This window comes from Bubalus kerabau, chromosome X, assembly GCF_029407905.1.
Source record: "Bubalus kerabau isolate K-KA32 ecotype Philippines breed swamp buffalo chromosome X, PCC_UOA_SB_1v2, whole genome shotgun sequence".
NCBI classification, from domain to species: Eukaryota; Metazoa; Chordata; class Mammalia; order Artiodactyla; family Bovidae; genus Bubalus; species Bubalus kerabau.
The window spans coordinates 102735276-102762182 of record NC_073647.1 but is presented as its reverse complement, the minus strand read 5'-3'; the positions used below and the strand labels follow the sequence as shown (position 1 = coordinate 102762182).

Sequence of the window (26907 nt, the reverse complement as noted above, 5' to 3'; positions counted from 1 at the left end):
GCTGTATCGCTAGTTCAGGGACATTTTTGGATCTGGCAGTCACTGTACTCCAAGACCCACCAACTCTGTAGGATTTTCCTCTCTATGTAGGGGTGTGTGTATGTATGTATATGTACAAGGTGATAGAGAAATTATGTTTACAGGCTGGAAGAGGCCAGAATAACATGGGCCCTAAAGGTCCAGATCCTCCTATTTTCCACCTTCTGATGCATTCAGAGAGTTGACAAGTTTTGTATCCAGGAGGTGCAAATCCTTAAGAGTGCAAGAGACCTGAGTTACTTTTCTGCTTTCTCTCTTTGTTTTGTCTGTTAGGAAGTTCCATATGTATTCCTGGCCCCCCAAAATTTGTTGCCTTGTTTTTAATGGTTCTGGAATAAGGACCCTCAGATACTTTCCAAAAGTTCTGTGGTATACCAAATAAACAAAGTATTATTGGCTAGAAGTTAAAGATCTGATCTTGGGAACCTGTGTGACCTTGGGCAAGTTACTTAGTATCTCTGGGACTCAGTTTCCTCACCTGACAAGAGGGAGGACCACAGGATTGTTCACAGAAAATGGGGAGTATCTGAGGCAGGTCATATGTGCTTCACACAGTGCCTGGCACACAGGAGATACTGAGCTAGGTCTGAGCCTCCATTATCACCTACTGGGCCCGTTGGCAGAAGCCTCCTCACTATTCTTCCTGTTTTCATCCTTGCCCTCTGAAATCTGTTATCCACAAAGCAGCCTGCAGGTCATCTTTTTATTTTTTCCTTATTAGTAAAAGTTTTATACAGACACATGTCTAATTTTATCTTAATCATCAATATCATCATCATCACTTGCATATTAGCACTTGGTATGTGCCAGGGATTGTTCTAAACTATTTAAAATTAACGGTTCATTTGTCACCACAGTCCTATAGGTAAGTGCTGTCATTATCCTCATTTTATAGATGAGGAAATTAAGCCCAGAGAGTTAAGTCCTGCCCTAGGTTACATAGCTGTTTCTATCATTTTATTTGGTTGTTTGGTTCTGTTTTCTTCCCTGCTATATTCCTAATGTCTAGAACACTACCAGGCCTACAGGAGGTGCTTAAGTAAATTCCTGCGCAGCTCATATTCTAGTGGTGCAAGACAGGCAATTAAAAAAAAAAATAGTCAAATATACATGTATTTAAAAAGTTAATATATAATGCCAGATTGCTTCAGACTGGACTTTTAAAAATCTGACACCCCTCCCCTTAATGGCATCCCATTATGTCCAGAAGGAAATAGGAGCTCGGTTCCTGGCAGGGGAGGCCCTAGGGCATCTGCCACCCATTCACTTCTCCTTTGCCCACAATTCCTACATTCCCAACACACTGACATTGTTTCTGTTCCTCCAATATGCCAAACCAGTCCTACTTCAGGCAGGGCCTTTGCAACAGCCTCACCTTCCACCACAAAGCTCTTTGATTCAGATATTTGTGTGGCTGGCTCCTTTGATCAGCGTAACTGTAACCTCCGACAAAAGGAGATTGTCCCTGCCCATCCTGAGAAAACAGCCTCCCAGCCACTACTTAACACATCCCCTTCATCCCGGTGTGTGTTTATGTACTAGGTCGCCGTTTATTTATTCTTCAGCAGCTTGTTTGTCCGCACACCGTCCTTCAAACGCTAGACTGTAAACTCCCAGCCTTGGCCACTGGATGGAGCCAGCGACTTTTTCCTACCGTCAGCCTTTGTGCACGCAGAACAATTCTGCCACGCATCCCGAGTTCCTATTCAATTACACCTGCAAACCTGATGCTGCCCTCCAGGTTCAAGACATCAAATTCCCGCCTGCTAGCGTTTTCCTTAATTGGGCATTTCCCCTCCCGCAATAAGGAAACCGGTCTTTGGAGTCTTAGGAATGACGGCCTCTGCAGATCATAAACACCTGTTTTACACTGCAGCCCTAGAAGGGAGGAGAAGCGGTAGGCGCGGCCATCTCGACAGAGCAGTGACGTCACCGGAGCGGCCATTTTCTTCTGCGCCTGCGCTGCGGCCCCATTGCTTTCGCGTCCGGCCGGCAGGAGGGGGCCCCATGTTGACTATTGGCGGACGCGGGCTCAAAGGCCCCACTGAGAGTGCGCACACCCGGCCGCTGCAGCCCTTTGGGCTGCGGAGCCTGAGTTGGTCCCAAAGCGGAAGTGCTTCTCCGGCGCTAGTTCTCGTAACTGTCTCCTCTGCACCGAGCAGAAAATCTGTTGTCGAGAAAGAGGTTGAGGGAGCGAGTGGTAGGGATGATGGGCTGAGTGATGGGGAGTTCTGGGGAACGAATGAAGCGGGTTTGGGGGGGTCATTGACGTGGGACGTTGTGGGGTGAGCGAGTGATGGTGGACCAAGAGGTCAGTGAATGAGGATTTGTGGGCTCAGTTGTAGACAAAGTTATGGGGCTAGTCAGGGTTGAATGGGGCTTACTAAATGTTGACTTTTACACATTTTCTAGCACAGTGACCTGCGCTAAGGGTTTATACGCATCCTCAAGCCTCTGCCTAGGTGCCCCTACTTCTCCTGCCCATATCCCCTTTTCCGAGCCCCCTAGGTAGGGGCCTGTTTTGAATGCTCCAGTTGAAGTGAATCTGCACCCGAGGGCTTCCTTCTGACTCCTGGGCGAGACGGCCCCAGTGAGGTGAGGAGAAGCAAGAAGAGGCACCTGAGAGTACTCACCCAATAAAGGGCCTCCAGAGTTTGGGGCTTGGGAAGGTCGGGCAGGGACTGGTGGTATGGAATCTGGGGGGATCTGGCTTAAAACGCATGGGAATAATAATTTTAAAGTTCAATTTCTTTTTGGGATTTAAAAGTAGGTAACATTTGCATTGTAGATTGATTAGCAATGAGAGGAGAAGAAAATAAAAAGGAACTAATTTTATGCCCCTATATTTATATTGTAATTCTTAGACATTTTGTAGTGTGTATAAGGTGTATGCATTTTTAAACATTTAATGCATAGGTTCCTGCAGTTTCATAACTTAGCTTTTTTTCATTTAGAAGTTACTATGATTCAGCTTAAAAATTTATCGTATAACATTTAAAATACTTGTAATTTAGAAACGTACAGAAAAATAAACATAATAAGTGTACAGTTCCATACAAGATTATTTTTAATAGCTACATAGAATTTAATCCCTTATTATGGATCATAAGTTTGGCATTGTTAAAAGTCAATGCTGAGATGAAACTACACTTAAGGAGAAATTGTGATCCATTATTTATTTCATTAAGGAAAATACCTAGAAGTACAATTTTTGAGTCAATACACAAGTATATATACAGAAGAAAACTTTTGTTTTCGCATGAGAAAAAGACTCAAGAATACACAAGTGGTTGTTAAAACCACATGGTTTCCCAAACTTCCACAGAGCAGCCATGTGCCCAGCTGGTGTGAGGGGATTTCTAGGCAGATATTTCTGGGCACTGGAAGCCTGGTGGGGTCTCTCATATGCTCTGCACTTCTCCACTCTTCTAGCTCAGTCTTCACACATCTCTTGTTTTTTCCCAAGAAGAGGAGGGAATGGCCGAACCCCAGGTAAGGATGTTGTCTCTTCCTTTTATTTTACCATGGATGTGTTCAGTGATGTAGGAATCTCAAACAGAAAATAGATTATTTATAAGTAAGTGTTAATACCAGGGAAGATGAGAGACAGCAAAGGCCAAATTAAAATGTGGACACATGACTTAGGGTGTAACAGACAGTTACACATTACAGTATTAGTCTGGCTCCATTTACTCTTCCAAGAGAACACATCAAGTCCTCAGGGAAGTAAAGGTTTCCTTCAGTTGCCTTTCAAGTCATTTCTTTGCTGAATCTTCCTTTGGGTGGTGGAGTTGTCTTCAATCACAGACTAATCTGCATTTCTCTAATGGCCAGTGATATTGAATATCTTTATAAAGGCTTATTTACTTTTTGCATATCTTCTTTGGTGAAGTGTCTGATCAAGTCTTCTGCCCATTTTTAAATTGGATTGTTTTTCTCACGATTGAGTTTTGAGAGCTCTTTGTATAGTCTGTGTACAAGTCCTTTGTCAGATACATGGTTTGTAAATATTTTCTCCAAGTGCGTGGCTTGTCTTTTAATCATGTTGTTCACAGAGCAAGAATTTTTAATTTTGAAAATGTCCACTTTATGAACTATTTCCTTTATGGGTTGTGCTTTTGGTGTTGTTGCAGGAAGGGGGACCCCTTCCAGGGCCCGAAACTGGGCTCTTGTCTAACACTCGGAAATGAATTGTCCAAGGAGACACATGTGCTGACAACGCAAGAGATTTTACTGGGAAAGGACACCTGGGTGGAGAGCAGTAGGGTAAAGGAACCCAGGAGAACATTCTGCTACATGGCTTGCAGTCTTGGGTTTTATGGTGATGGGATTTTATGGTTTCCAGGTTGTTTATAGCCAATCATTCTGACTCAGAGTCCTTCCTGGTGATGCATGCCTTATTCAGCCAACATGTATGCTAGAGAGGATTCTGGGAGGTGGTCGGACATGTGGTGTCTCCTTTTGACCTTTCCTGAGCTCCTCCGGTTGGTGGTGGCTTATTAGTTCCATGTTCCTTAGCAGGACCTCTTGTCGTAAAACAGATCATGCAAATGGTTACTATGGTGCCTGGCCAGGGTGGGAGGTTTCAGTCAGTGTGCTTCCCCTAACAGTGTCAGGTCTAAGAACTCTTTGCCTCACCCTAATTAAATGGAAAAACTCTAGTCTTGTATCTCCTATGTAGAGAAAAGCCCAGTTCTTTCCTACTGTGTCACTCCCATAAGTTTTCCTTTACTCTCACAAATAACACTTCTGATACTTCTGGTCACCAAATGTGTGGTGGATTCCCCCCACAACAAGCAAATCTCTGACACCAGCTGGGTGTTCTACAACTTAATACTGGCACTGTCTACCTGGAGATTGTGTCAGATCCTATAGGTTAAGGTTAAGTTCCACAAGACTGCCCCACCTCCCAACTTAAGATGCTGGTCAAAAGCCCAGTGCTTATCACCTGTGCTTCTGTACAACCAGCTATTGATCAGAGCTTCCAGTGACCCCCTCTTCGAGTTAGATTCATATGCTACAGTGGCTCACAGAACTCAGGGAAACATGTTTCCCAGTTTATTAAAGGATATATTAAAGTATACAGATGAACATGCAGATGGAAGAGATATGTAAAGGCCAAGTATATGGGGAAGAGCTTCCACACCTTCTCTAGGTCCAGGTGTGTCACTCTCCTAGCACCTCCATGTGTTTACAATTCAGAAGCTCTCTGAATCCAGTCCTTTTGGATTTTTATGCAGACAGGGAAGCCTGGCGTGCTGCAGTCCATGGGGTCACAAAGAGTTGGACACAACTGAGCAACTGAACTGAACTCTTTACATAGGCATATTGGTTAACTCATTGGCCATTGGCTTTGTTGTTGTTATTTATTTAGCAATTGACTTTTGATTTAACCTCCAGTCCCTCTCCCCATCCCCAAGGTTAGGGGGTGGGAGTAAAACTTCCAGTCCTCTAATCACGTGGACCCCCTCCTTAGGTGGGGTCCTAAAGTCATCTCATTAATATACCAAAAGACACTTTTATTGCTTTCCTTGCTTGAGATACTCCAAGGGTTTCAGGAGCTCTTTCTGCCAGAATTTGGGAGCTAAGACCAAAAATTATTATGAGTCACAATATCACAATATGTCATGAAGATTTTCTCCTATTATGTTTATAATTTTAGGTTTACTCAAGATTTAGACTCAAGATCCATTTTGTGTTAATTTTTATGTAAGGCGTAAGGATTAGGTCATGGTTCATAATTTTGCAAATGGATTTCTATTTGTTCTAACCCCCATTTGTTGAAAGGACCATCTTTTCTCCATTGAATTGATTTTATGGTTTTGTCAAAAATTAGTTGGCCATATTTGTGGGATCTCTCTCTGGACTGTCTTCTGTTCTATTGATCTGTGTATCTAATCCTCCACCAGTACCACACTGTCTTCATTACTGCAGCTTTATGATAGGTCTTGAAATCAAGTTGTATGATTTCTCCAACTGTATTCTACCTTTTCAACATTTTTTGGCTATTCTTGTGCCTTTGTCTTTATATGTACATTTCAGAATAATCTTGTTTACATGTCTAAAAATGATCTTGCTGGGATTCTGATAGGAATTGAGTTAAACCTATAGATCATTTTGGGGAGACTTGATGTCTTTATTATGTTGTGTCTTCCAGTCCATGAACACAGTATTTATTTATCTCTCCTTTTATTTATTTAGATATTCATTTACTGGCTCCATCAACATTTTATAATTTTCAACATACAGATTCTGTATATGTGTATCAGTCTGCTCAGGCTGTCATAGAATGCCACAGACTTGGTGGCTTAAACAACAGAAATTTATTTTTTCACAGTTCTGGAGGCTAGAAGTCCCAGATCAGAGTTGGTTTTGGTGAGGAAATTCTTCCTGGCTTATAGCCAGCTGCCTTCTCACTGTCCTCACATAGTCTTTCCTTTGTCCATCTGCAGAGTGAGAGGAAGCTCTGGTGTTTCTTCCTGTTTTTAGGACACCAATCCTGTTGGATCAGGTCCCACTCTTATGACCTCATTTAACCTTAATTACCTTCTTAAAGCCCTGTCTCCAAATACAGTCACACTGGGGGTTTGGGCATTCAGCTTAAGAATTTTAGTGGGGACACAGTTCATTCCACAACAATATGGCATGCTTCATTTTTTAAGCCACTGTAAATGGTTTTGTTTTTAAAAGTTCAGTTTCAAGTATTCATTGCCAGTATATAGAAATATGATTGATTTTTTTGTTTGTTGGCCTTTGCTATGGTCTGGATGTTTGTGTGCCCCCAAACTTCGCATGTTGGAATCCTAATGCCCAAGGTCAGTGATGGTGTTAGGAGGTGGGGCTCCCTCTTCTTGATTTATATCATTAATACAGAATTTTAATTTTTATGGATTTTAACTTTTTCAGTAGATTATAATCTGTTATAATTGTCATTATTTGTTTTGCTGCTCACTTGCCCCTGAGTTATCCAGGGGGATCCCCTAGCTGGCTTTTGTGTCCTTTTGTCACATCCTGATACTTTTCTGAGCGCTACCTTACTGCCGACATAATAAGATGTTCCAGCTTCCATCTTTTACTTTTCCTACCCGAGGCCTAGAATCAGCCATTTCTCCAAGCAGCACTGGTTCCTGTTAGCAAATAATTATATATAGAAATCAAAATCTGGATGGTAGGTGTGCTCATTGCTGTTGGGGCATCATTACTTCTAGGTCTTTTCAGTGAACTGTGTTTCTGTATGTCTGTGTATACACACACATACATACATGCATAGCTTGAATTGATGCAATATCCCAGGAATCTTCCTAGACCTCTCTTACTCCATATTTGCATCTCCCTTCACCAACAGTGAGAGCACTGGCTCCTAGCGTCAATATATTGATTCATTTTCTTAGTCTTACAATATACAGAAGATAGACTCAGAATTCCTACACACCTGTGAAAAATCAACCTATTGAGTACAGTACACAAATTGTTTGCATGCCTTTTATACTGAGGATATGTAATCAAAGTACTCTGTTTAGAAGTTACATGAATTAATTTGTCCTTTTGATTTTTTCCCTATATAGTGTGGTTATGTTATTTATTTGGTATACAGTTAGGTTCATTTTTTCTGTCTGTATTCCATTTTGATTTTATTTCTTTACATCTTTGTTGATTTAACTTTATCCTTATCTTTATACTATATATAAAATGTTAATATGATTTGAAGACAGAATATATACACAGAATTGTCACCTCTTCCTGTACCTAATACCCAATTCTCATGCTACCTTGGAGATAACCAGTCTTGTTAGTTTCTGATTTATGCTTATAGTGTTTCTTTTTAAAAGAAGCAGATAAAGGTATATTTTAAAAATTTCCCCTTTCAGTTCAGTTCAGTCCTTCAGTTGGGTCTGACTCTTTGAGACCCCATGGACTGCAGCATGCCAGGCTTCCCTGTCCATCACCAACTCCCAGAGCTTACTCAAACTCATGTCCATCGAGTCAGTGATGCCATCCAACCATCTCATTCTCTGTCGTCCCCTTCTCCTCCCACCTTCATTCTTTCCCAGCATCAGGGTTTTTAAAAAGTGAGTCAGTTCTTTGCATCAGGTGGCCAAAGTATTGGAGTTTCAGCTTCAGCATCGGTCCTTCCAGGGAACATTCAGGATTGATCTCCTTCAGAATGGACTGGTTGGGTCTCCTTGCAGTCCAAGGGACTCTCAAGAGTCTTCTCCAACACCACAGTTCAAAAAAGCCTCAATTCTTAGGCAATCAGCTTTCTTTATAGTCCAACTCGCACATCCATACATGACTACTGGAAAAACCATAGCCTTGACTAGATGGAGCTTTGTTGGCAAAGTAATGTCTCTGCTTTTTAATATGCTGTCTAGGTTGATCATAGCTTTTCTTCCAAGGAGCAAGTATCTTTTAATTTCATGGCTGCAGTCACCATCTGCAGTGATTTTGGAGCCCCTCCCCAAAATAAAGTCTGTCACTGTTTCCATTGTTTCCCCACCTGTTTGCCATGAAGTGATGGGACCAGATGCCATGATCTTAGTTTTGTGAATGTTGAGTTTTAAGCTAACTTTTTCACTCTCCTCTTTCACTTTCATCAAGAGATTCTTCAGTTCTTCTTCACTTTCTGCTATAAGGGTGGTGTCATCTGCATATCTGAGGTAATTGATATTTCTCCCAGCAATCTTGATTCCAGCTTGTGCTTCATCCCACCTGGCATTTTGCATGATGTACTCATGTGATGATTTCCCCTTTCATATTACTCAAAAAGGTAATATACTTTATTTATAGACTCTTTTGCACTTGCTTTTTTCCCTTAACAATATATCCTGGAAGTTGCTCCATGTATGTTTACAAATATTGTCCTCATTCATTTTAATTGAGATATGATTGACATATACATTAGTTTTAGATGTACAACATAATGATTCAGTACTTGTGTATATTCCAAAATGATCACCACAATAAGTCTAGTTAACAGTCATCACCATGGTTACTCATTTTTTTCTTAGGATGAAAACTTTCAAGTTTTCTTCTGTTAGCAACTTTTAAATATACAATACAGTATTATTAATGCATCATGTTGTGCATTACATCCCCAGGTGTTACTTACAGATATTTTATAACTGGAAGTTTGTACCTTTTGACCACCTTTACCAATTTTGTATATCCCCACTCATCACCACCTGCGTCTTGTAACTACCAATCTGTTTTTTGTGTCTGTGAGGGTTCTTTTGTTTGTTTGGATTCCACATACAAGTGAGATCATATGGTATTAACTTTCTCTGACTTATTTCACTTAGTATAATGTCCTAAAGATCCATCCATGTTGTCACAAATGGCAAGAGCTCCTTCTTCTTTATGGCTGAATAGCATTCCATTTGTGTATGTGTGTCTATCACATTTTTCTGTATCCATTCATCCTTCAGTGGACTCTCAGGTAAAGTCCATGTCTTGGTTATTGTAAATAATGCTGCTGTGAACATGGAGGTGCATACATCTCCAGTCCATTTTTGTTTCCTTTGAATAAATAGCCAGGAAAGGAATGGATGGATCATATGATAATTCTATTTTTAATTTTTTGAGGGACTCCCATACTATTTTACATAATTGCTGAACCAATTTACGTTCTCACTAACACTGCATAAGGATTCCCTTTTCTCCACATCCTAGCTAACACTTGCTATTGCTTATCTTTTAGATAATAGCCATTCTGACAGGTGTGAAGTGATAGCTTATTGTGGTTTTGATTTGCATTTCTCTGATGATTAGCGATGTTGAGCATTTTTTCATGTGCCTGTTGGCCATCTGAATGTATTCTTTGGAAAAATGTCTCTTCAGATCCTCTGCTTATTTTTGTTTTGATTTAAAAAAATATTTATGACTGGGTCTTTATTGCTGCACCCGGGCTTTCTCCAGTTTCGGCCAGTGAGGGCCACTCTCTAGTTGTGATGCATGGGCTTCTCATTGCAGTGCCTTTTCTTGATGTAGAGCAGGGGCTATAGAGCAAGGGCTCAGTAATTGTGGTGCATGGGCTTAGTTGCTCCACAGCATGTGGAATCTTCCCAGACCAGAATCGAACACATGTTCCCTGCATTGGCAGGCAGACCTAACCCCTGGACCACCAGGGAAAACTCCCTGCTTATTTTTTAATTGTTTTTTTTTTTTGATACTGGGTTTATTTTTGATACTGAATTGTGAGTTCTTTATATATTTTCAATATTAACCCCTTATAATTTATATGATTTGCAGATGTTTTTTCCTGTTTGGTAGGTTGTTTTTTCATGTTCTTGATGGATTCCTTTGCTGTGTTTTTATGTAGTCCTATTTGTTGAATTTTGCTTTTTGGTGTTAATCATTAAACCAATGATTAAACCAATGATTTACTCATTAAACCAATGATTTTTTATTAACCAAAAAAAACCTATGTTTTATTCTAGGAATTTTATTGTTTTGGGTCCCATAGTCAAGTCTTTAAACCATTTTGAGTTAATTTTTGCATGTAGTATAAGATAGTGTTCCAGTTTCATTCTTTTGCATGTAGCTGTCCAATTTTCCCAACAGAATTTATTTTAGAATTTATTGAAGAGGCTATCTTTTCCACATTGTATATTCTTGGCTCCTTTGTCATAAGTTAATTGACCATATATGCATGGGTTTATTTCTGGGCCTTCTGTTCCATTGATCTGTGTGTCTGTTTTTATGCAAGTATTCTGATTACTATTTTGATTCAATCAAATCAAGCTATTTTGATTACTATAGCTTTGAATACAGTTTGTAATTACAGAGTGTGATTCCTGCAGGTTTGTTGTTCTTTATCAGGATTGCTTTATCTATTCAGGTCTTTTGTGACTTTATATGAACTTTAGGATTGTTCTATTTCTGTTTCATTCATTTTTTTCGGCTGCATAGTATTCCATTAGGGGATGCACCAGTTTGTTCAATCATTCTCCTATGTACGTGTGAATTTTGGTTGTTTGCAGTATTTTGCAATTAAGAATAATGCTGAGGGCTTCCCCAGTGATCCAGTGGCTAAGATTCTGTGCTCCCAGTGCAGGGGGCCCTGGATCGATCCGTGGTCAGAGAACTAGATCCCACATGCCACAACTAAGACCTGGCACAGCCAAATAAATAAATAAATAAAAATTTAAAAAGAATAATGCTGAAATGAAATGTTGTTTCCTTTTCGTTCAGGTGTATCTTCTATATAAATTTCTATAGGTGGCATTGCTGATCAAAGGGTAAATAGAATTGATTAGATATTGCTAAATTCCCTTCTATATGAGTTATACTGTTTTATATTCCTACCAACAATGTATGATAGTGCCTTGTTTCTCTGTGACTATACCAATAGAGTATGTTGTCTGGCTTTTAAATTTTTTCCAATCTGCTAGGTAAGAAATGGTATCTCTGTTTAGTTTTAATGGCCATTTCTGTTATTATGAGTAAAGTTGAATATAATTTCATATATTTAAGAGATATTTTTATTTCTCTTTTTAATTGTCTTATGTTTTTTGCCTGATTTTCTGTCAGGTATTTGTCCTTTTTCCCCCCTTGATTTTCAAGAGTTCTTTATATGTTAAGGATATTAATCTTTATCTGTGATATATGTTATACCAGTCTTAATTTGTGATATATGTTGCAACAAATTTCACCCCTGCTTTGTCCTCAGACTTACCAAAGTGTTTTTATATTGTATTTTGTGGTTATGTTTATTAATCTTTTATTATATCTGAATTTTTATTAATAGTTAGAAAGTCTTTCCCTGCCCCTGGTGGCTCAGCTGTAAAGAATCCTCCTGCAGCACAGAAGACTTGCAGGAGATGTGGGTTTGATCCCCTGGAGAAGGAAATGGCAACCCACTTCAGTATCCTTGCCTGGAAATCCCCATGGACAGAGGAGCCTGGCGGGCTACAGTCCATGGGGTCACAAAGAGTCAGACACCACTGAGTGAGTGAACAACAGCATCCAGGTTATATGGACATTCACCCATGCTTTCTTCCAGTACTTTGTTTAGTTTCTTTTTTTTTTACATTTAGGCCTCTGATCCATTTGGTGTTTATACCTTATGCAATGAGGTATGGATCCAATCTAGTCTTTCCAAAATGGCTTTCGAGTTAACTCAGCACCGTTTATTAAAAAGTGGGTCTTTCGAACCCTGTCCTTTGATAGAATGCCTGTATCAAAATATGTTTTGGTATCTGGTAGGGCTGCTTCCTCCCTGACAGTTTTTCTTTTCCAGAAATTTTCTAGCTATTCTTGCATATTTATTTTTGATATTATCTTTAGTACTACCTTGTTTAGTACCATTAAGAAGCTTGTGTTTTAAATTGGGATCACATTAAATTTATAAATTAACTTAGGGATAACTGCATCTTTGTGACTTTGTGTCATTCTATCTATGAAGAGTTTGACAACTCTGAAGTTAGAGAAAACTGTCCTGATAAGAGACCACCCTCATTTCTGACACCACTTGCAAGTTTAGGGGTCCCCAAGGTCACTCTTAGGTTTGACAGTTCACTGGAGGAAGTCAGAGAACTCACTGAAAGCAGTAATACTCATGGCTATGGCTTGTTACAGGGAGAGGACACAGATTGGAACCTACCAAAGAGAGAAGTATATAGGGCAGATCCCCAGAAAGTACCAAACATGGAGCTTCCATTTTTCTGTCCCCATGAGGTCAAGATGCCTGACTTTGTGTAATTGGTATTGATGTGTGGTAGTACACATGGAATTCTGTCAACCAGAGAAGCTCTTGTGAGCCTCAGTGTTCAGAGTTTTTAATTAGGGCTTCATTTTATAGGCATGATTGTCCATGTGGCTGCTCTTTCTCTCCAGCCCCTCTGGGAGTGACCTAAAGCCCCCGTCCTAAATCATGTGGTTGATCTTTGTGGTATAGCCAGCCCCAACCCTAAATCACATCATTACATTATCCATGGTGATCCAAGGCCCCTATGCAAAACATACATTCTGTCCTTCCTTCCAGTCCAGTCCATCCCTCTGTCCATCCTTTCTTTTCTTCCATTCCAGTTTGCCTTTCCTTCTTCCTTCCATTCCTACCTTCCATTCTAATCCTTCCTTCATTCCTTCCCTCCTTCCTATCTTATCTATCAGTTTTTATCTTTGGTTATTTTAAGGAAATTATCATTTATTCTAATCTGTAGTTTTTGTTTATCAGGATTGGGTATTGAATTCTGTTTCAATATTTTTGTATCAGCATTTCTTATATTAGTTATATTCATATAAGTTTTTTCTTTAGGTCTGTTTAATGGTGATTTATGTTAATGAATATTCTAATATTGAACAATCATCGTATGGCTGGAATAAATCTTAATTGGTCACGATGTATTATTGTCTTAATGTGGATCTATTGTTTGCTTATGCAGCTGACTTTTGAACAACATGGGTTTGAACTGTTCGGGTCCATTTACATGTGGATTTTTTCAATAGTGAGTACTACAGTACTACATAGTCCTGTGGACTTGGTTGAATCCACAAATGTGGAAGAACCTCTGATATGGAGGGCCAATATAAGTTACATGGGGATTAACCCTCAGTTGTTCTTATTTAGGATTTTTGCACTGTTGTTCATAAGTGAGATTAGTCTGCATTCTTCTATTTTGTACAATCTTAAATGAGTTTATGTGTCAATTTTACATTCAATTCATGTAAGAATTTGGAAGCTTTTCATTTTTCTATGCTCATGAAGAATTAGAGCAGTTAGGCTTCTCATGTCTTTGGTGAGCCTAAGTCCTATCCTGGGCATGTATGTGGCTTTCTACCTTTCCCTGTAAGTGGGTATTTTTGAATATCCTAACTTCCCCCAGAATCTCAGGCCTCAGGCAGTCTGTTGTCTGTCTAGACTGTAATCTTTGGCCCAGGCATCTGTGGGTTGTTAGTTTGCCCTGCAGTCTTTTAGAGCAATGCCTACTGCTTTTTGGCCTGAGTTCTGAGTTAGGAGAAACAGAGAGGAACACCTCACATCAGTCTTTCTGGTTAAGGCTCTGAGTTTTCACTGCTGAGGGCCCAGGGTTCAACTGCATGGCCTGGAACTAAGATCCTGGAAGCCACATCAGTTCAGTTCAGTCACTCAGTCGTGTCTGACTCTTTGCAACCCCATGAATCGCAGCACGCCAGGCCTCCCTGTCCATCACCAACTCCCGGAGTTCACTCAAACTCACGTCCATTGAGTCGGTGATGCCATCCAGCCATCTCATCCTCTGTTGTCCCCTTTTCCTCCTGCCCCCAATCCCTCCCAGCATCAGGGTCTTTTCCAATGAGTCAACTCTTCACATGAGGTGGCCAAAGTACTGGAGTTTCAGCTTTAGCATCATTCCTTCCAAAGAACACCCAGGGCTGATCTCCTTTAGAATGGACTGGTTGGATCTCCTTGCAGTCCAAGGGACTCTCAAGAGTCTTCTCCAACACCACGGTTCAAAAGCATCAGTTCTTCGGAAGCCACATAGTGTGGCCAAAAAAAAAAAAAAAAAAAAAATCACCTTATGTCTATGCAAGGATAGAACAGTATCTACATATATACTATTTTTTCAAGACTTTTTCTTAATATTTTCTATATTTCTAGGGCACACAGTTTATCTGTGAGTTTTTCAAATTGTTGCAAATCTCCAAAAATTTTCCAATATATTTAATTGAAAAAAATCTGCATATTAAGTGGACCTATGTAGTTCAAACCTGTGTTGTTCAAGGGTCAACTATATTTCCCGTTTGTAGTTCACCCCTTGCCACATCCTGGCCCCTAGTAATCATTGATATATTTTTGGTCTCTATAGTTTTGCCTTTCCCATGTTATAGAAATGAAATCATATAGTATGCTCAGATGGTAAAGAATCTGCCTGCAATGCAGGAGACCTGGGTTCAATCCCCAGGTCAGGAAGATCCCATGGAGAAGGGAATGGCAACCCACTCCAGTACTCTTTCCTGAAGAATCCCGTGGACAGAGGAACCTCATAGGCTACAGTCCATGGGGTCACAAAGAGTCGGATACAACTGAGCGACTAACACTACTACTACTATGTAGTACGTGGCTTTTTGTGTCTGGCTACTTTCACTTAGCGTAAAACATTTGAGGTTCACCCATGTTTTTGCATGTATCATTAGTTCTTTCATTTTTATTGTTGAGTTGGATTACATTATGTGTATTACAGTTTATTCCTTCACAGGTTGAATAACATTCGAGTTATTTACATATTTTGGTGGTTACAAATATAGCTGCTTTATAAATGTTCATGTACAGGATTTGGGATTTACATAAGTTTTCATTTCACTTGGGTAAAATATACCTGTGAGTTGAATTGCCGAGACTATGGAAGTATATGCTTAACTTCATAAGAAACTGGAAAACTGTTTTCCAAAGTGTCTGTGCCACTTTGCATTTCTATCTATGATAGATGAGACTTTGTTTATTCCACAGCATCACCAGCACTTGCCATTGTCATGTTTTTTCCCATTCTAATACGTATGTAGTGGTAGCTCATTGTGGTTTTGATTTGGTTTCCTCTTGGCTAATGATGTTGAGCATCTTGGTATGTGCTTATTTGCCATTTAACTTTGATAAAGTATGTCTCTTGGCTTTTTTTTAAGTTTTGAGAGTTCTAGTTCTTATGTATTTTCAATACAACTTCTTTGTCAGATATACAATTTGTAAATATTTTCTCCCATTCCATGGGTTTTTATTCTTTTAACAGTGTCTTGGGTTTTGGTGTCACATCAGAGAAATACTTGGCAAATCTAAGGTTAAAAAGATTTTCTCCTATATTCTAAAAATTTTGTAGGTTTAGATTTTACATTTAGGTTTGTGATCCATTTTGAGTTAATTTTTATATATGTTGGAGGTATGGTTGAAGTTTTTTTTTTTTTTTTTTTTTTGCATATGGATAGTCAGTTGTTCCAATACCATTTATTGAAATTAGAACTCCCATTTTCCATTGAAGTGTCTTTACACTTGTCAAAAATAATTTTAAGTGTAAAGGTATAAAATACATTTAATTATAGCATACATGAAGTATGGTTTCTAAGTGTACAGCTTGATGAATTATGACAAAGTGAACACCCTGTGGAGCCACTCCTGGAAACAAGGTCAAGATTAGGACATATCTGGACCCCCAAATCCCCTTTCATGCCCTCTTCCAATCAATACCAGCCCCAAAGGAAACCACTGTCCTAACTTCTAACAGCATGGATTAGGCCTGCCTGTTCTCTTCCTGCATATAAACAGAATCATGCAGTATGTGCTCTACTGTGTTTGGATTCTTTTGCTCATTAGTACATCTGTGACATTCATCTGTGTTGGATATGCAGTTGTAGTTCATTCCTTTTCATTACCACATAGTATTCCTTTGAAAGACTGTGCCACAATTTGCCCATTGTATTGCTGAGGGACATTTGGGTTTTCCCCACAACTTAGCATTAGAAACAATCCTCCTGTGAACATCCTTGTACTTGTTTTCTAGAGTACATGTGCTTGATTTTCTCTAAGGTGTGTACGTAGGAGTAGAATTGCTGGATTGCAAATACTATGGTATTTGCAGTCATCGACTTTAGTAAACAATGCAAACTTTTTTCCCAAGCAGTTATACCAGTTTTTATATTCTTGTTAACAGTGTGTGAGAGTTCCCATGTCCACACAGTTTCATGGCATTTTAATCATGTAATTATAATGTTTCTGGTGAGTGCCAAGTGGTGTCTCAGTGGGGCTTAAATTTTCATTTACCTGGGTGCTAATGGGGTTAAGTACATTTTCTTATGTTCACAGAACATATGACCGTATGTTTTTCATTTTAGTATTCACATGTCTTGTCTGTTTTTCTGTGCTGATTGTGTTTCTTTTGATTTGTAGGGGTTATTTTATATGTTCCAGATAAGAACCCTTTATCACTTATGAAAGCTGAAGATAATCTCCCCATCTATATTTACCTTTTTACTGCTGTATTTTTTTCTAACAGTACTGTATATTCTTTTTTTTTTTTAATTTTTGGTATGCATTTTAAAATTTTTATTTCTTTTTGGCTGTGCTGGCTCTTTGTTGCTACCCACGGGCTTTCTCTAGTTGCCGTGCATGGGCTTCTCGTTGTGGTGACTTCTCTTGTTGCAGAGCATGGACTCTAGGTATGCAGGCTTCAGTAGTTGTAGCAGGTGGACTCTGCAGTTGTGATGCACAGGCTTAGTTGCCCTGTGGCATGTGGAATCTTCCTGGACAGGGGATTGATCTATATGGATCTTTGTTGGCAAAGTGATGCCTATGCTTTCTAATACACTGTCTAGGTTTGTCATAGCTTTTGTTCCAAAGAGCAAGCTTCTTTTAGTTTCGTGGCTACAGTCACCGTCTGCAGTGATTTTGGAGGCCAAGAAAAAATAAATAAAATCTGTTACTGTTTCCAACTTTTTCCCCCATCTATTTGCCATGAAATGATAGGACTGGATGCCATGATCTTCATTTATTGAACACTGAGTTTTAAGCCAGCTTTTTCACTCTGCTCTTTCACCCTCATCAAGAGGCTCTTTATTTTTAGTTCCTCTTCTCTTACTGCTGTATTTTTAATCTTGTAACATATATCTTTTCCTTTATGAGTAGTGCTGTTCATGTCTTTGTTTTTGATTTTCCCTACCCTAAGCTTACAAAAACATTTTCCTATAGTATTCTCCAGATACTTCATTGTGTTACCTCTCATATTAGATTTACAATTTACCTGTAGCTGATTTTTGTGTATGGTGAGAGTTAGGGGTTAAATGTAATTTTTTTTGGTCCAGTAACCCATCTATATTTATTTGAAAATATCATCCTCTCCTCACTATTTTAAAGTTTCAACTTTATCATTACTCAGGTGTCCCTACACATTTGGATTATCTTTTTAGTTCTATTGGACTACTTGTCCATCCTAATACCACATTGTCTTAAATATTCTATTATGTAGTATAATAGTTTCTCAACCATGACTTGTGATTTTTCCCTCCACCAAGTAGGTCAATAACTTGACAGACATCCTGTATTGTCATCATCATGAACTGGGAACCCAAACAGAAGTTCCCTTATATTTATCCCATCCTTATCATTCAGTGGTCAGCATTTTCAAATAAAAGAATATACAGTTACAGGGACTCATGACATTTGAGGATGTGGCTGTGGATTTTACCCAGGAGGAGTGGCAGTACCTGAACCCTCCACAGAGGACCCTGTACAGAGACGTGATGCTGGAGACCTACAGCAACCTGGTCTCTGTAGGTAAGAATGGCTTCCTAAGGTAATTTTGCTATTTATGATTACTCTGTCCAACAAGAATGCCATTTCCTTTCTCAAGTTTGAAACTTGTTAGGCCTCTGAACTATAGAAGAGTTTGACATTAAATTCCAAGGATCAGAGTTCCTTTCCCCTCTTTGCTTTCCTGACAAGGTGTTTGGGAACTCAAAACCCAGGTGAATTGGATTGACTACCATTGTGTCAAGTAATACATCCCTTGTACTGCCCCACACTCCACCTTCCTTTTTCTCAGAATCTCTGAAGACCTAGGAGGTATTACTTTCATTTCTCATTAGCAGGGCATCATGTTACCAAACCAGATCTTATCCTCAAATTGGAGGTGGAAGAGAAATGCCTGCCAGAAGGAAAAATTCCAATTTGGAGCTTTCCAGGTAAGTGGCATTGACCCAGGCTATGGGGGCAGGAGATCCCAGCTTGTCAGTCAGGGGTGCTGCTGCTGCTACTGCTAAGTCGCTTCAGTTGTGTCCGACTCTTAGCGACCCCATGGACTGCAGCCTACCAGGCTCTGCCATCCATGGGATTTTCCAGGCAAGGGTATTGGAGTGGGATGCCATTGCCTTCTCCAGAAGTCAGGGGTGAGGGTCTGTGAAATGACTTTCAGGAATATCTCAGGGATGGTTTATGGAGGACAGGGATATCAACACCTAAGACTAACACCTTCTCCCCTGTTCTACACCCACCAGGTCACTCTCCTTAAGTTGGTGCTCACCCATAAGTTTCTGCACAGTCCCATTTCCCTGTAATACAGGTGTCTTATAAGTGCCAGCCCCCTGGCCCCAAGCCCTGCCTCTTCTGTTGTTCTCATTTCCCACTGCTCATCAGAAGCCAGGCCCACATTAGTCACAGGCCTAGGCACTAGTGGTCTAATTCTGGATTGGATTTCCTGATTCTATCCAGTTTAGATATTCCTATCAGATTCGGTCTCCTAAAGCATCTTGGTTCTCTTTTAAAATATCTTTATTAAGATATAATACACATACAACAAAATTCATGCTTTTGAAGTGAAACTCAAAAACTCAGTGATTTTTAGTATGTTCACAGAATATTCTATCTAACCCCACTATCTACTTCTAGAACATTATTATCACCCCTCAAAGAAACTCCTGTCCCATATCAGTCACCCTCCAATCCCCCAGCCCCCATCCCCTGGCAAGCACTAATCTACTTTCTATCTCTAGTTTTGCCTATTCTGGACATTTCATATAAATAGAACCATACAAAATGTGGAATTTTATGTCCAGTTTCTTTCATTTGTATGTTTCAAGGTTCATTCATATTGTAGTATGTGTCATCCCTTTTTATGGTGGAATGATATTTAATTGTATGGATATTCCACATTTTGTTTATCCATTCATCTGTTGATGGGCATTTAGGTTATTTTCACTTTTTCTGTATTAAATATAATGCCACTATGAATATTCATGCAGAAGTTTTGAAATGTACATCTTCATTTTTTGTGAGTACATACATAGTGGAATTGTTAGACTGTGTGATAACTGTTTAACATTTTGTAGAACTGCCAAACTCTGAACATCCTGTTCCTCAAAAATTTTTTACCCAGTGGTTTTAATGTTCACTGATGATTCTTGCCTGAATCAATTACAGTAAGTCCCCTACATATGAACAGGTTCCTTTCTGAGAGTGCATTTATAAGTCCAGTTTGTTCATAAGTCCAACAAAGTTAGCCTCGGTACCCAACTAACACAATCAGCTATATGGTACTACTCTGACTTACGTGAATGGACATGTGAACGCACATTTGCATCTTTTGAAAGTTCAAAACTTGAAGGTTCATATGTAGGGTGCTTACTGTATTACTAAGATGGCTGGAAAAACTATGCATTTTCTATCATTTGTTCTAAATTTGTAAGTTGGCACTTTTAAGGACTTTCTTTCTTTGTTGATTAGCTGGAATACTTCCATAAAGAGGGATTGCCCTCCATCTGTTACAGTTGACCCTTGAACAACATGGGTTTGAAGCATGCAGGTCCACTTTTATGCCTTTTTCAATGCTAATAATACCGTGCTAGACAATCTATGGTTGATTGAATCCACAGATATGGGACCACAGACTTGGAGGAGGAACTGCCTGTATGGAGGGCCAATAAGTTACAATTGGATTTTCAACTGTGCAGAGGGTCAGTGCCCCCAACCCCTGTGTTGTTCAAGGGTCAACTGTATTTGATTATATGAGTTACATATATTTTTCCATTTATTTACCAGTTTTCAAAATGAGTTGGTTTTGTTGCATCATTCAAAGGTGCCTAATACATCTTTTTTGAGTATCATTTATGGACTTATGGATTTAAACACTTTTATGTTTTGATCCATTGCCTTATTATAAATCAAACTGCTCCATCTCTGGCCAGTGGATTCCCCTTTAAGTTGGGTCCTGAGTCTTTGGTAGCTTTCTTGCTTTCTGTTGTTACAAGATATTCCAGGCTCATATTATGTATTTCCTGTACCTGCCCTGCAGCCATTTCTCCAAGGAGCTTTGGTTCTTTTTAGTGGTAATGTTTCATGACCACAGTTTGGATGGTAGGGAATTGTTTTCTAGGCTTTTTATTAAATTGACATAGCTAGGAACTATGTAAAAGATTTTTTAAGAGAAAATACATCATGTATTCAAATGTATATTTCCAAATCAAATTCTGGGCTTAAAATTTTTTAATTTATTAATTTTACATCTGATGGTAGTATTGTTAGTATTATTCTGAGACTGCTGAATGTGTACAATGGGTTGATTCAATTGAGCTCATCATGTTGGTGCCATTGAGAATCAAGAATTTTTAGCATGGTTGTTAGGAAATACAGAATGAGTTGATACTTATTACTATTAGGTAATCCTTTTATTTTCAGTTTTGCTTTATGATTATATAAAATATTTGTAAAATATTTACTTGATTCCAAAATCAAATCTAGAAAACAATGTATATTCAAAGAAGTCCAGCCTCTTTCCCTCTCCATCCTACTCTTTCCTTTCCTTATCCCATAGGTAACCATTTATTAAAATTTAAAAGTTTATCCTACTGTTTTTTACAGAATGAGCCTATATTATTTTAAATATATACTTAATACTTGTTTCCTCCATGGAAAAATGGTAGTCTACTGTGCATATTTTTATTCGTCTTTTTTCATTTAATTCAAGAATATATTAAATATCCTGAGACAGTCCTTATTTCTTTTTATAGTATAATAATTCTTAATCATAATAGTAGTAGCTATTATTATTGTAGTAGTTTTTCTAGTAAACATTTGAAGTGCTATACATGCCCTATTGTAATTAATTTAATCCTATAGACATACAATAGGTGGATACTGTTACAATTCCTGTTTTCCAGATGTGGAAGTAAGATACAAATAGATTAGCTACTATGCCTAAGGTCACAGAACATGTAAAAGTCTGATCCAGGATTTGATCCTGGGCTAGAGAAATTACAACCCTAGCCACATGTGCTGTGTTGCTTCTTAATACCTAAGGAGGTCCAGATTCAGCAGATCCTTGGTGGAGCTGGGGTCCCATCAAATGTATTTTGTAAAAACTTTTCTTCATGACGTTCACACCCAGTTAAGAACTAGTGCTTTACTATAGAAAGAAAGGAAGTCATAGGAAGAGAAGCCACAGCTGCATGATCCATTTTAAAATCCAGTATTACTCTTAAATGTTGCTGTTAAATCTAAGTGGTAATATGAGTAGTTACTGTACTCTTCTTTCAACTCTTCTGTATGTTTGAAATTTTTCATATAAAATTTTAGGAAAAGGTGAGAAGAAAATTAAACTACAAAAAATAAAAATTCAATATATATGCAAAAAGTATTTACTGACCCAGACACCATTGATTTTAAAACACACCACTGAGAAAGAAAATTTGCTACCAATTAATGACATGTCATTGATTGTAAGGTGAATCTGGATTTAGTGGTATTAAAATGTGGAGTAATATGCATCTTGTAATTGATGATATATTAAAAGCAAGGCTTTGTGCTTTCAACTGTCTAAATGAGTGGCACAGATAACTGACTACTTTAGAAGTTAATGAAAGTTAAAGTTATATAAGAAGATCAGAGTAAACTTTTTTTTGAAAAGACTAAACTGCTTCTTGAAATTTATCTAGATTATGAATATAGCAAAACATGCAGGACTGGGCTATGTGGGTGATGAAACATGAAGAAGGATTTGGATTAATAATAGATATAGTTTTTAGTGGAAATAGTATAGGCAAAAGTAGAAGTTGGTATTGAAGAACTGTGAATGCAAACTTGGATGAATGCAAAGATCATTAGGATGAATGCAAAAATCCAAATTCAGCAAAGATCATTAGGTTTCTTTGTTTTTGTAAGGTTAATTCTGGATCTTTCTCTCACATTTTATTGAAAATGTGGATCTCAGGATTGTTGGAAGATTTGAGTCCATGAGTCACAGTGTTCATTTCTATCTAGGTGGAAGTAATATATCAGGAGGAGAAGGCAATGGCACCCCACTCCAGTACTCGTGCCTGGAAAATCCCATGGACGGAGGAGCCTGGTAGGCTGCAGTCCATGGGGTCACTAAGAGTCGGATACGACTGAGCGACTTCACTTTCACTTTTCCCTTCATGCATTGGAGAAGGGAATGGCAACCCACTCCAGTGTTCTTGCCTGGAGAATCCCAGGGACGGGGGAGCCTGGTGGGCTGCTGTCTATGGGATCGCCGAGTCGGACACGACTAAAGTGACTTAACAGCAACAGCAACAGTATATCAGGAATAGTTAAAAGAGTTCATATGATAAATGAAGAAGATAAAGGGTGATAAGGTCCCCAGAGTAATATAAAAGTAGAAGTAAAAAAGACTGAAGTGTTAGGATAAGATTGTTCTTGGTAACAAAAAGGCTAGCAAGTGGGAGTTAAGTAAAAGAACAGGATTTGATGGTCAAGATTCTTTCTCCAGGAACTCTGATAAAATGACATATCAGTATCAGCTTTCATATGGCAAAACATTTCTAAAGAAGGTCCATTCCATAATGTCAAAGTATAAAGGTGGTTTATTGTACTTCTTTCTAGAAGCCTGCCAGGTTGATGAACAGATTGAGAGACAGCATCAGGATGACCAAGATAAATATTTGATGCAAGTTGGATTCCATGACAAGAAAACAATTACCAGTAAGAGTGGCCTTGACTATAATGAACTTGGAAACATACTTTATCTGAGTACAAACCTTTTTGCTTCAATACAAAGGCCCCATAAATATGAATCATTTGGATATAATATGGTTGATAATTTAGACTTATATAGTAGAAGTTCTGTGGGAAAGAAATATGATAATGGATGTGCAAAATCATTCTTCCATACTGAGTATGAGAAAACAACTCCCAGAGTGAAACCTTATGGATATAAAGAGTGTGGGAAGACCCTCAGGCAAAAGAAGGGTCTTAGTCTACATCAGAGAATTAAAAATGGAGAGAAACCCTTTGAATGTACTGCCTGTAGGAAAACTTTCAGCAAGAAGTCACACCTCATTGTACATTGGAGAACTCATACAGGAGAGAAACCCTTTGGATGTACAGAATGTGGAAAAGCTTTTAGCCAAAAATCTCAGCTCATTATACACCTGAGAACTCATACAGGAGAGCGACCCTTTGAGTGTCCAGAATGTGGAAAAGCTTTCAGAGAAAAATCTACTGTCATTATACATTACAGGACTCATACAGGAGAGAAACCTTATGAATGTAATGAATGTGGAAAAGCCTTCACTCAGAAGTCAAACCTCATTGTCCATCAGAAAACCCACACAGGAGAAAAAACTTATGAATGCACCAAATGTGGGGAATCTTTCATACAGAAGCTTGATCTAATTATACATCATAGTACTCATACAGGAAAGAAACCCCATGAATGTAATGAATGTAAGAAAACTTTCAGTGATAAGTCAACTCTCATTATACATCAGCGAACTCATACAGGAGAGAAACCTCATAAATGTATGGAATGTGGGAAGTCTTTCAACGAGAAGTCAACCCTCATTGTGCATCAGCGAACTCATACAGGGGAGAAACCCTATGAATGTGATGTGTGTGGGAAAACCTTCACCCAAAAGTCAAACCTTGGTGTACATCAAAGAACTCATTCAGGAGAGAAACCCTTTGAATGTAATGAATGTGAGAAAGCATTCTCTCAGAAATCCTATCTCATGCTACACCAGAGAGGTCATACAGGAGAGAAGCCCTATGAATGCAATGAATGTGAAAAAGCATTTTCCCAGAAATCTTATCTCATTATACATCAAAGAACACATACAGAAGAAAAACCCTATAAATGCAATGAATGTGGCAAAGCCTTCAGAGAAAAGTCGAAGCTCATTATACATCAGCGAATTCATACAGGAGAGAAACCCTATGAATGTCCTGTATGTTGGAAAGCTTTCAGCCAGAAGTCGCAGCTCATAATACATCAGCGAACACACACAGGAGAGAAACCCTATGCATGCACCGAGTGTGGCAAAGCCTTCAGAGAAAAATCAACATTCACTGTTCATCAGAGAACTCATACTGGAGAGAAACCCTATAAGTGTGCAGAATGTGGGAAAGCCTTTACTCAAAAATCAAATCTTATTGTACATCAGAGAACGCATACAGGAAAGAAAGCCCATGGGAAAGGTCATTCTTGGAAGTCCAAGCTCATTGCACATTAGAAAGTTGATGGTGCATTTGTGTTTACTGAAGGACATTTTTGTCCGTTTAATTAAACATTTAAAAAGTATATTCTGACTTCTGGTTTAAATATAAGGAGTAAAGTCAGCCTTTTTTTTTTTTTTTTTTCTTTTCATCTCAGTCTTCACCCAGAAGCTACAAGGAGAAAAGGAAGGACTTTGTATCTGACAAAATTAGGAAATAGCTGAAAACAGATGAGAGGGCTGCCAGAGGCAGAGGAAATCAAGCACCAGTGCAAGGAGAGTTCAAAGGCTAGAGAGGAGTGGTCAAGGCTGCAGATGTGAGATAGCACTGTAAGGACTCTTAGCCAAGTTTTAGGCTATTCCCTAAGTGCAAGACCATATAGATGCATAACAGTGGTAACAGAGCATGGGCAGGTGGGATGTTTCCTCAACCCATATGGAAGTCTCAGGAGAGACAGGCAGGGGCCTCAACAAGGAAGTGCTCAGACAAGCCATATTTGCAGAAAGTTGTCTATACTTGTGAGAGGAGCAGTTGGTAGGGGTTGGGGAAAGAGAAGGGAGTGTTCTTGTGAAGAAACCAACAGCTGCCCCTCTTTACTGACTCTGGAGAAGTCTGAAAGAACTACCAAATGGGAAAAAAAAATTCCAGCTGGAAAAGCTCTGATCTGCCTAGAACATGGCCCCTTTTTCTTCCCCTACATGAACTTCCAGCAAACAGCAAGTCCAGGAAAACTTACTCAAGGAGGAATGATTCCAAAGAATCAAAACCAAAAACACACATGGCTTTTGAGCCAGCAGTTCCACTTCTAGGACTGTATATACTCATGCATGTACCAAAAGATGGACATAGAGACGTATTCAGTGATGTACTGTTTGTGAAAACAAAAGGTTAGAAGCTTTCCACATGGCTCCTGAAACCCTGAAATGTTCATACAGCAACCTTTCAGGTAGACAAAAAAGAATAGATAAAGAAAACTTGGACACCATTTGTATAGTGATGTGGGATGATATCCAACATACATTATTGGGTGAGAAAAGCAAGGTGCAGGATAGTGAGAATACTATGCTGCCATTTGTATATAAAAAGGAGAATAAATGGTAAATACATAATTGAGTGTATATGCATAAACTATCTCTGGAAAGATACACAAGAAGCTGGGAACCTTGATTACCTCTGGGAAAGGGATGGGGAAGTGGGTGGCTTGAGGGAAAGAACTGGGAGTGAGATAACTTTTGAAAATTATACTATGTGGATGTACTACCTTCTCAAAAAATAACTTTTAAACAACGTGTTTTGTTCTGTTAGTGTTCAAAGGAAGTCAGATTCCAGATACAGGATTTCATAACATTTAAATATAGATACGCTTAAGGTGGAGCTTAGGGCTTCCCAGGTGGCTCAATGATAAAGAATCTACCTGCCAGTGCAGGAGACACAGGTTTGATCCCTGGGTTGGGAAGATCCCCTGGAGTAGGAAACGGCAACCCACTCCAGTATTCTTGCCTGGAAAATCCCATGGACAGAGGAACCTGGTGGGCTGCAGTCCCTGGGGTTGCAAAGAGTTGGACACAACTGAGCACGCACATACAAAACAGACTCACAGACACAGAGAACAGACTTGGGGTTGCCAGGGAGAAGAGGGAGGGGAGGGATGGACTGGGAGTTTGGGGTTAGTAGATGCAAACTTATATTTAGCATGGATAAACAACAAGGTCCAACTTTATAGCACAGGGAACTATATTCAATATCCTGTAATAAACCATGACTGAAAAGAGTATGTAGCACTTAGCTATGCAGAAATTAACACAATATTGTAAATCAATTATACTTCAATAAAATTAAAAAACAGAAGGAACTTCATCCTCCTACTGATAGAAAAATATTCCTGGGGTTTCTGGCCCATCAAAGGTCACCCTTAAGTGGGATGGGGAGGGGTGGTCAGGTCTTGC

At 39.0% G+C, this 26907-nt stretch overlaps 1 protein-coding gene across 5 annotated transcripts; it reads left to right on the top strand.

Moving 5' to 3' along the window:
- The first annotated feature begins 1936 nt into the window (after positions 1 to 1936).
- Positions 1937 to 26517, top strand: ZNF182 (zinc finger protein 182). 5 transcript variants are annotated; one of them, XM_055564797.1, is made up of 6 exons: positions 1937 to 2175; positions 2452 to 2634; positions 3472 to 3531; positions 18142 to 18274; positions 18586 to 18681; positions 23351 to 26517. In XM_055564797.1, the coding sequence occupies exons 3-6, from the start codon at positions 3517 to 3519 to the stop codon at positions 24976 to 24978; spliced, it is 1872 nt and encodes a 623-aa protein (XP_055420772.1). In that variant the 5' UTR covers positions 1937 to 2175; positions 2452 to 2634; positions 3472 to 3516; the 3' UTR covers positions 24979 to 26517. The 5 variants fall into 5 exon arrangements, with proteins under 5 accessions (XP_055420772.1, XP_055420773.1, XP_055420775.1 ...); XM_055564798.1 differs by having other exon boundaries at positions 1937 to 2223; XM_055564800.1 differs by having other exon boundaries at positions 1937 to 2239; positions 18190 to 18274.
- The last annotated feature ends 390 nt before the right edge of the window (positions 26518 to 26907 follow it).